The sequence below is a fragment of the Drosophila miranda genome (assembly GCF_003369915.1).
Source record: "Drosophila miranda strain MSH22 chromosome Y unlocalized genomic scaffold, D.miranda_PacBio2.1 Contig_Y1_pilon, whole genome shotgun sequence".
NCBI classification, from domain to species: Eukaryota; Metazoa; Arthropoda; class Insecta; order Diptera; family Drosophilidae; genus Drosophila; species Drosophila miranda.
The window spans coordinates 48,141,037-48,150,972 of NW_022881603.1; the positions used below are offsets into that span (position 1 = coordinate 48,141,037).

The 9,936-nt window shown below is 48.7% G+C and overlaps 1 protein-coding gene and 1 long non-coding RNA gene across 6 annotated transcripts; both read right to left on the bottom strand.

Annotated features, from left to right (window-relative positions):
• Positions 1 to 4,916: 4,916 nt before the first annotated feature.
• Positions 4,917 to 5,612, bottom strand: LOC117190008. Of its 2 annotated transcripts, XR_004473623.1 has the most exons (3): positions 5,592 to 5,612; positions 5,406 to 5,502; positions 4,917 to 5,323 (listed from the first exon to the last, which is right to left on the bottom strand). XR_004473623.1 is itself a non-coding variant. In XM_033395100.1 (2 exons), the coding sequence occupies exons 1-2, from the start codon at positions 5,484 to 5,486 to the stop codon at positions 5,012 to 5,014; spliced, it is 393 nt and encodes a 130-aa protein (XP_033250991.1). In that variant the 5' UTR covers positions 5,487 to 5,604; the 3' UTR covers positions 4,917 to 5,011. The 2 variants fall into 2 exon arrangements, 1 of the variants encoding a protein (XP_033250991.1); XM_033395100.1 differs by having other exon boundaries at positions 5,406 to 5,604.
• A 3,257-nt stretch (positions 5,613 to 8,869) lies between these two features.
• Positions 8,870 to 9,529, bottom strand: LOC117190009. Of its 4 annotated transcripts, none has more exons than XR_004473624.1 (3): positions 9,425 to 9,529; positions 9,181 to 9,330; positions 8,870 to 9,113 (listed from the first exon to the last, which is right to left on the bottom strand). It is a non-coding gene; the product is annotated as an uncharacterized LOC117190009 (long non-coding RNA). The 4 variants fall into 4 exon arrangements; XR_004473625.1 differs by having other exon boundaries at positions 9,181 to 9,327; positions 9,425 to 9,524; XR_004473627.1 differs by having other exon boundaries at positions 9,181 to 9,327; positions 9,450 to 9,464.
• Between the last annotated feature and the right edge of the window lie 407 nt (positions 9,530 to 9,936).

Here is a 9,936-nt window from a genome sequence, read left to right on the forward strand (position 1 = left end):
TTTTCTTTGGCGCGCTTGATCCAAACCAAACACCAAGTGACGCGCTACCCTGTTTTCGTCGGGTATATTTGTTTGGAGTCAGTAGGATCCAACTATCAATTAAGACATAGTCGTGCTTCGCAAATCAATTTAGCGTCGATCTTCGTCGGTGCATACGTATAAACAACATCCAGTTTTCAGAACTACAGCGGTGAATTTTTCGTTTCGCTTTCGCTCCTCACCGTTGCTTATCGCTGTTCGTTTTGTTTGCTTTTCGTTTACGCGTAAACCAAGCGACGCTCTACCCTAAATTTGTCGGGTATATTGATTTTCAGCTCGTTGGGTGTGATCTTTAAAAATCACATTGATGCCCTATTTAGTCTTCCCAAAATGACCCAGCAATCCGCATCGTCCTTAAGGAACCTTATCGATACCGCCTCATCCATATATGGTTCATTGTTATCGATAGGCGATGATAAAAAGATCTCGAATGCGATGATTATTCATCTCGTCTTGAGCAGAGTCGATCCGGTGAGCAAAGAGAAATGGGAAGAACAGCTCGAATATGAAAAGCTGCCACTTTGGGCTGACTGTGAAAAGTTGCTTAATCGCAGACATCAGCATCATTCCGCCGAAAATTCGGACAAACCAAAGCAGGGGCAGAAAGCTGTGCCAAGCAAGCCGCATAATCGGAGCTCATTCGCGTGTTCTACCGCGAACACCAAAAACCAACAATGCAGCTACTGCAATGCGAAAGGCCATTTGTTGACAGATTGCAGTCTATTTGGTCGGCTGGCAGTAATTCAAAAGTTCGAATTCGCAAAAACTGCATCCCTGTGCATCAATTGTCTGCAACAAAGCCACTCTGTAGTACGATGCAAAGCTAAGAGTGTGTGGCTGCTCACACCATACCTTATTGCATAGGTACACAGTGGCGAATAAAAGTCTGGCGTTACCAACACCCACAGAGTATTCTTCTCCTCCTCCCAATCAGAATCAACCTTCCACTTCGCATGCTCTCCATGCGACAGCTATGGATAGAGTTATTCTGGTTACGTCGATCGTAAGCGTCCGATCAAATAATGGTGAACATGTTTTGGCCTCTGCTTGACTCGGGGTCTCAAACCAATTTTATAACTGAGGACTTAGCACAGCGCTTACAGATCCGTAGGGAGGAGTCGTGTATCAACATGCTTGGTATTGAAGAATTCAATTCACAAGTCAAGAAGAAGATACATACGGTGGTGAAGTCGCGAATTACTGGTAGTGAGTTTTCGGTCGATTTATGGATTTTGAGATCCATTTCGGGTATCACCCTGATCAAACACTTAACTTGAGTGACTGGAAAATCCCGAAGAACTTACCGCTTGCAGACCCATATTTCTTCAAGCCACAGAAGATAGATATGTTGATAGGTGCAGAAACATTTTTCGAACTTTTATCTGTTGGTCAAATTAGACAAGTTCCTGGCTATCCAACCCTGCAGAAAACGCTTCTCGGCTGGATTGTGTCGGGCAGATACACTCCAAAGGTGACTGCCACCCAAGAAGCGAGGAATTGTTTGAGTTCTCGAGAAGAGTCAGTGATACACATCGACAACACATTACAAAAGTTTTGGTCACTGGAAGAATTGCCGTCTTCTAAAAAGTCTTTATCTCCTGAACACAAGTTATGTGAAGAGCATTATATAAGGACTACTCAGGTCGTGCCTTTAGGTCGGTTTGAAGTAAAACTGCCGTTCAAATCAGATCCCAGTATCTTAGGCAACTCCTTTGAAGTGGCTAAACGGCGGTTTTTATCACTTGAAAAAAGATTGTCTCGTGACCCCGAGCTAAAGAAAATGAACTTGGAGTCCATGGAAGAGTACCTCTCCTTGGGTCACATGTCTACCATAGACAACACAATCCCTAAAACTCCACATTATTTCATTCCACATCAGTGTGTGTTGAGCCCCCAAAGCACGTCGACCAAGCTCCATGTCGTTTTCGATGCGTCTTGTAAAACGTCCTCTCAGGTGGCCTTAAACGACATCTTGATGGTCGGTCCTACGATACAGGATGAGCTGTATTCGACATTGCTCCGATTCAGACTACACAGGTACGCCTTGACAGCTGATGTCAAGAAGATGTATCGCCAAGTCTAGGTCACTGATGCGGATAGACAATTCCAGCTCATAGTGTAGAGAAGAGACCCGTCTGAGTCCTTGAGAATATACCAGCTCAACACCGTAACATATGGGACTGGACCAGCCCTATTTTTGGCTATTCGGTGTTTGAAGAGGTTGAATTAGTCTGCAAAACTCTCAATCCCTAAGGCTGATGAAGTTATTGACTCCGATTTCTATGTCGATGACATGTTGACTGGTGCTGGGTGCGTAGAGGAGCTAAAGACAATTAAGTCTGATGTGGCTCAGGTTCTTCAAACTGCTGGATTTGAATTGACTAAATGGTTTTCGAACTCACCTGAGGTCACCGCATCCGACAGCACAGTTAAACCGATAACGATTTGGACTCAGAGTCAACTAAGGCGCTAGGAATATCGTGGATTGGGATGAGTCAATTCCAATGAACTTGGAAACAGCATGGAACTTATTAGAAGAATCCTTGGGTCAGTTGGAGAAGATTACCATACCTCGTTTTGTGCATACTGATCCAATGTCACCGATTCAAGTACATGCCTTTGCCGACGCATCCATGAGAGCTTATGGAGCCTGCGTCTATATCCGTAGAAAGACTGCAGAAGTTTTCGAGGTCTCCTTGTTGACTGCAAAGTCGAAAGTAGCGCCGCTCAAGACGAAAACGCTCCCAATCCTTGAGTTATGTGCCGCTCACCTGCTTGCAGACCTTTGTCACCGAATCAAATCGCTACTCAAGGTTCCAATTGAAAAAATAATATACTGGTCAGATTCAGAAGTTACTCTTCATTGGATCCGATCCCACCCTTCGTCGTTGTCAACATTCGTTGCGAACCGAGTAGCGCAGATTCAAGAGTGGTCAAGTGAAGCTACGTGGCGGCATGTGCCAACAAAACAGAACCCAGCAAACATAGTTTCGAGAGGTTGTGACGTAGAGGAAATTGTGCAGTCGATCTGGTTTGGTGGACCAGCGTTCCTAAAGTTTGAAGAAGAGAGCTGGCCCGGAAATCCACACTTCGAGCTTTCCGAAGAAGAGCTACATATGGAAAGTCGGAAGAAATCGGTCGGACTGACTGTCGCGGCCAAGCCAAATTATTTAGTGGATTTAATCGAGGGATACTCGTCACACCTCAAACTGCTAAGAGTGTTCGTTTTCGTGCTCCGCTTCATCCGAAAATGCAAAGACAAAAGTCTCAACTTTGAGAAAATTCCGTCATCCGTAGAATACGACGAGGCGTTTCTAAAAATAGTCGAAATAACGCAGAAAAATCAGTCTCAAGAAGATATTGAAAGGGTTCGTAAAGGCACCAAGCTAGGCCCCAGTTTTCAGCGTTTGAATCCCTTCATCCCTGAAGAGGCTGGGACTTGGTGCTCTTTTTCGTTGTTGCGAGTTGGGGGGCGACTAGTTAACACTCCTATGTCATATAAAGTTTCCTTTGTTATTGACAAAACGCTCGCAGTTTGTGCAGACATACGCTCGCCATCTGCATCAAACGAATTTTCATGCCGGCCCACGAGCACTCGTGAGTATCCTTAGACAGCGTATTTGGATAGTGATCGCTCAGGCGGTCTGCAGGGCGACAGTTAGGTCGTGTATTCGTTGCTTTAAATGCAAGCCTCTGCTCCAGACCCAAATGATGGGCAACTTACCCGCAGACCGGCTCCGTGCTCTCCGCCCATTTTCAGAATGTGGCGTTGATTTTTGTGGCCCAGTCTATACGACTCTGAAAATTCGTGGAAGGCCGCCTTATTAGTCCTACATAGCGTTATTTGTCTGTTTTGCGTCCAAGGCGGTTCATTTAGAAATTGTCTCCGATTTGACGACCAATTCCTTCTTGTTCGCATTCCAAAGGTTCGTCGGTCGTCGAGGATGTCCGCAACGCGTGAACTGCGACAACGCGTCCAATTTCGTCGGAGCAAGTCGCCACTTCAGCGAACTGCGGAGGAAGATAGAGGCGGAAGCGGACGCGATACGCGAACTGGCGTCAAGAAGCATTCATACCGCCTCGAGCACCGCACAAGGGCGGACTTTGGGATGCCGATGTGAAGTCTGCCAACGGCCTACTACTACGGGCAGTCGGAAGCGCTCTCCTCATCGCAGAGGAGCTGGAGACCGTGCTGGTCGGGATCGAGGCGGTACTCAACTCACGCCCGCTAGGACCCCTAAACCCAGAGCCAAGCGACGGAGACGCGCTGACTCCCGGGCACCTGCTGACAGGCGAGCCGCTAATCGCACCCCCAGCACCCAGGACCCCGGACCAGGAGGGTCTGAGCTGCTTAAAGCGATGGCGGCTTGTCTCGTCAGCCAGGCAAATGTTCTGGCAGCGATGGTCCCGGGAGTATGTGCTGGGCTTGCAAATAAGATGCAAGTGGCACCAGGAGGAACCCAACATCAAGGAAGGCGACCTCGTAATCGTCGCCGAGGACAACCTGCCCCCTCAACAGTTGCTGCTCGGAAGAGTGGTCGGAGCAACCGCAGGGCAGGACGGAAGGGTCAGAGTGGTCGACCTAAGGACACGCAGCGGAGCCACGTTCAGGAGGCCAATCCACAAGTTGGCGCTTCTGCCACTGGCTTGAAGCCTTCCAGGCATTCAACGGGGCCGGTGTAGCGCCATTTCGCTTATAATTTGTATTCGAATAAGATTAGGATCGAATTTGATGAAGTCTAGTGTAAGTTAGGCTAGGGGAAAGCGGGAGCGCAATAAAAGCTCGCTCTCTCGCTCTTGGCGAATTCGCCCCGCTTTGCCACCGTAGGTACGATAGGCTTAAAAGAAATTGTTTGAATATAGGGGTCAACAAAATCTATTGAAAACGAACGCACGCACTTATTATTTTTTCGTCGTAAAATACATTAATTTGCAGCCACCCAAAGTTTTCGGTAATTCATATTTAGAAAAACTATTCTAAAATTTCACGGACCGTTGGCATCACTTTTCGATGCCAATGCCAACACACCGGACAATGCATCTTCGGGTGGCCGGACCAGTGCCACTTGATTGGATGCGCCATCTCCACCTGACAGATGTAGCTTGGGCGGCCGAACCAGAGCCGCTCGCCATCTCCAACTTTTTTGCCCACGCTGCACGCCAACACCAAAAATCTAGCCAGCCAACAACAAGGTACAGGGGGACAACAGAGCCGGCCGGTATACAGCGCAATGTTCGCATTGCGTTTGTTATGCCGGCCGGTGCTCCGTTGTTGTTTGTCCTCCTGTTAGAAATAAAAATAAATATAAATAATATGTTTATATGTTGTAAATGTATGTACATATGTCAATTATCGTTTATTTTACCTTGTCTGCATCAATGTTTTTGTTGTAGATGTCACTCCTGTTGTATCGTAGATATTTTGTCCGTAGTTTTAGTTTTTCCATAGCTTTAGTTACTTACCTGTGATATTAGGAATACGATTTTGTAAACTTATGTAGTTGTTCTGTAGTTAAATTGTAATTTTTTCGATGTTTTCTGATTAGTTTTACCTTTTTCCTCTTCTTCCCCACCCTTCTGCCATTACCATATTCCCTTATACAAGTGGTAACACTAAAAATACCACGTAAATACCAGACCTTAATGACCGATAACACCCAAAAGCCAATTCAAATTCAAATTGCATTTTTCAATGCCAGTGTGATATCGGTCGCAAATTCGGCAATTACGCCCAGCCAAATTTACACTGCCAATTCGATGCCACTCAGCCAACTGCCCCAACAAAGCCAATGCAATCGCCCACATGTTGCTATGCGGTCGACTCTTCGGAGCGTCTCGCGACCGGATCCTAAGATTCGGAAGTTAAAAGTAACCGGGCGATTAAACGTGAGCAGGCAAGCCAAATAAGCACATCAACAGCCACTACTAATTTCCCCCCTCCCCTTCCCACCAAAGAGTAGCCAATACAACAACACTCTCTCGACACACAGCACAGAAAAACAGCCACTAACAGACAGCCATTAAATTTTCCATTGCCTACTTATCGGTGCTGCTGCCCTCGGACCACTTTCATCTCACTCAATATCGGGGTGAGAGCACCGGTAAGTGACGGTCGGCGATCGGGGGAGAGTGACAGTCGGCAACAAATGAGAGTTCCACCATGAACCTCGGCCAAGTTTGCCACTCCCATCTCGTCCACCCACTTGAGAGGTTGCGATCGTCGGACGTGCGGGCTATTGACCATACCGGCAGCCAATACAAGTGCATATACATATACATATACATATATATGCAAAGTCCGGTTTTCGTCGCCGTGCCGTGCCTTGCCAATTTAAAAAAAACGTTTTCTTGACCTTGCGCCGTTTTCCGTGTGTGTCCATCGTCGTGCGTTTGTTTGCGTGTGTGTGTGTGCTTGCTTGTGCCGTCTCGTGTATTAATAACTGTTCAAAATTCTTAATTAACGCCAATAAGGAATACCTTAAAATACCGACGCCAAGCCAAGCAGCCATTTTCCCAACTCGCCCCACACACATTCGTTACAGGTCGTTACTGTTGTTGAGATTCTTCAAGCTCGATTATCGTAAGAATGGTAAGCTGAGCCTCTCTTGGTGGTCTGCGAGTGCTGGCAGCTCTTCGTCCAGCCATTCCTGTATCCCTGGCGCGATGTCGGGAGGCTACGGGTCGGGGACTCGTTCCGGATCATCTTCGGCGGTTTGTCGATTCCTGGGTTGTAAGTGTGGTCGGGGTCCTCGGGGAGGATTGTCGCATCGAATGCGCTTGTTGGTTCGACTTCGCGAGTGTATTCGCTTGTGCTGGCGACGACAGCGGGGGTGTCGACCATGGGAGGGGTGCCCGTGCGGGTCTCGGTGGCAATCCTAGCTTTGGACCGACGGCTAATTTGGGCGACGCAGGTTTCGGACATGGCTCCGGGTGTAGTGTTGGGCCGCATGCCGGCGCTGTGCGAGGGGTTGCCTGGGAGGCGTTCCATGATGTCTTTGACGATCGATGGAGTGTTGGCTCCAGCGCCTCGTGTGGCGGGGGTCGCCTTTCCCGGTTCCTGCCTGAGAGGACTCGGGAGTAGCTGGTCGGTCTCTATCGTAGAGTTCTTGTTTCTTGTGTCGATGGCGTTGTCGCTGCAGTCCTGGGACAGGGTGGCGGTCGGAGGTGGTTCCTCGAGCGTCTGGCTGCTGTGTGGCGTTTGTGGCCGGTGGGGCCGTGCTGTCTTCTGGAGGGGCGTCCTGGATTCCTTTGCCTTCGTTGGTGGAACCGCTTCGGTGCCCTCAGAGGACCGGCTCGCTTTCTTCGTTGCTTTGCTTGATTTTTGGATTCTCGGCGTGGGGCTAGTGTGCCTCATTGCTGCCGTGGGTTTTGTGTTGCTCGTTTCTTGTGCTTGTGTCTCGTTTCGTTTCGGGGGAGTTCATGGGTCCTGGGGTGTGTACTTGGCTGGCGGTGATCATCGGCGTGTTTGAGACGGGGCGTTGATCTTGACCTTGATGGAAGAGGCGTGTGGTGCCGCACTGTATCATCGTGTCGCTAGCGCATAGGAAATCCATCCGCACGATGACTTGCTCGAGCATATTCGATAGTACTGAGAGCCGAATCTGTACCTCCCGCTCGTCTAGTCGGACGCGCGCTAGCAAGATCTGAGTTATCTCGCGTGCGGAGCCGCCGGCCATACGGATATGGACGCACGCCCCGCGTAGGTCGTTGTTGTTCCGGTACGTTCCAGTGGGTTTTTCGGAATTGGGCCCGATTCGTCTCACCTTCGTTTTGCGCTCGTTGTGCCATTGTCCGCTCCTGTATACTTTCGTATTCCGTGGCCAATATCGTGAGTTGTGCTAGGCTTCGTAGTTCGTGTCTTCGCACGAATAGCTGGTACGGTGGGGAGTGTTGTCGTAGATCCTGCTGAGTTCTTGGGCATCGTCGTACCCAGCGTGGTGCATGAGCAAACGAAGCTCGATGACGAAGTCCTTGAACGGTTCGCCTACCGCTTGTTTGCGGTCCTTGATCTGGTCTTCCAGCTGCTCGAAGTACCGGGGAGGCAGGAAGAAGGCTAGGAATTCCTGACGGAACTCGGTCCATGTAGTTGGCTGGTGCGGAACCATCGGTTGGCTCGGTCGGTGAGGAGCTCCGTCATGGCTCGCGGCAGGAAGTTTATGTCTACCACGTACGAGAGGGCACGCTCTTTCAGTAGCTCAACGAAAGACAGTGGTTCATCCTGCCGTCGAACTGGATTCCCCACTTCCGAATCCGTTCCGCCATCTGCGCGGCGTCACTGTAGTACTGTAGTCACTGTTGCCCCCCGTGGTTCCACGGGGTCGTAGGCTGAGCTCGGGGTCTGTCTTTCGCTTCTCCGCTTGTACCGAGGTGCCGGGCTTTGGTGATCTGGCTCGTCCTGGTGATCTGGCGTACTGTCGCTCGAGCTCCGCCAGTCTGACCCAGGCGTCGTGTTCGAGGGGCCCGGCGACTAGTTCGGCGAAATTTCTCCGCAAATCTTCCGCGTTACCCTCGCGGCTGAATCCGAATTCCTTGGCGAAGGATTCCAGCTCACCCTTCCGGTACTCACCCTTGGGTTGGCGAATCCAGGGTAATTCTCACCGGGCTGTTCCTTTGTATGGGATTCGAGCTGGGTCGAGCTTTGCCGCGGGCTTTTCGAATTTCTTCTCGGGATGATGGAACCCTTCGCGTTTCTCTATCGCTGAGCTGCGCTTTCGTTATGCATGCGTTCAATTTACGTTGGGCGAGGCGCTGTAATTTAGTATCAGGTTTTATGCTTATAATATGTCGGGGGAACCCTTTTAGGTTCGTTACAAGACAAAAAGCTAACTGCTATGGTGGGTTAAATACGTTTATGTAAATTTAAAATTTAGAATCTGGTTTTTTCTCGCAGGTTAGAGAGTTTTTCATAGATTTCGGCGCATGTGAAATATAACGAATGCCCCATCTCGGGGCACTGGCAGCTGCGATAGGAAATCACCGGCATCATAGCAGTTCTTGAATAAATCGACAATGTATTTTCTTTCTACGCTATCGCTGGGCGGTGCCAATCGCTTGGCGCCTTCTTTGGATATGTGCTACAAAACGATTCAGGTATAAATAATCAATATTAAACATATGTATGAGTGTGGTAAAACAACCCACCATTAAGGCTGGAAATATGGAAAGATTGCCAAAGGGTGGTGGCCTGTTAAGTGACTTCTGATTGAAGACCTTGTCAGTATCATATCTCTCAGCATGGTGCTCGAACTTCTGCGTTTCCGGACCCGGTTCTGGTCCGATTTTGCATCTCTACTGCGAATGATGAGAATGAGTAAGCCGCCGAATATACATTGGGGAACTTTGTTTTTTTTTTTAGTTTTAGTTTTTAGTTTTTACTAAATTTTACCCATTTTCCTGTAAAAAAATCTTACAAAAGTACCACCACTTGGATTACGTCTTATTTTGACACTAGTTTCACACTATACTCAGTTTTAAACAATTTTTTGCTTTGCGTATTTGTGTTGACAGATGAATGACGATTCTCGTTGCTGCAATTTTTAAAGTAATCGGATTTATATTTGTTGTAGTGAACTTCTGCAATAGATTGATCGGTAAGATACAAAAATTTTGGTTGTACGTGTGATAATCGACCTGGTCATAAAGCCAGTGGGTGTTCCCGTTTCTACGACGATTGGGATGTTGTTCGCAGTGGAGTAATCGTTGAGTTTGACCGACACGTGTGCGGCGGCCGCGAGGACGAGGAGAGTCAACAGGGTGTTCATAGCTTGTATGTTTTCTTACGTTGGTTGACACCGGAGGGGTGCGCAGTGTTTCGGTAGGGTGATTGGTTTGGCTGCGTCGGGCGAGTCTCTGACTGAGGTTGTAGGTTCAGGTGGCGTCTTCTCCTACTGAGGGCGT

Bases quoted from the DNA above. Each gene is read 5' to 3' on its own strand.
- LOC117190008 (XM_033395100.1), bottom strand. From the start codon at position 5,486: ATGGAAAAACTAAAACTACGGACAAAATATCTACGATACAACAGGAGT. The intron at 5,324-5,405 runs GTAAAATAAACG...TATTTCTAACAG, and splicing joins AAAACATTGATGCAGACAAG to GAGGACAAACAACAACGGAG.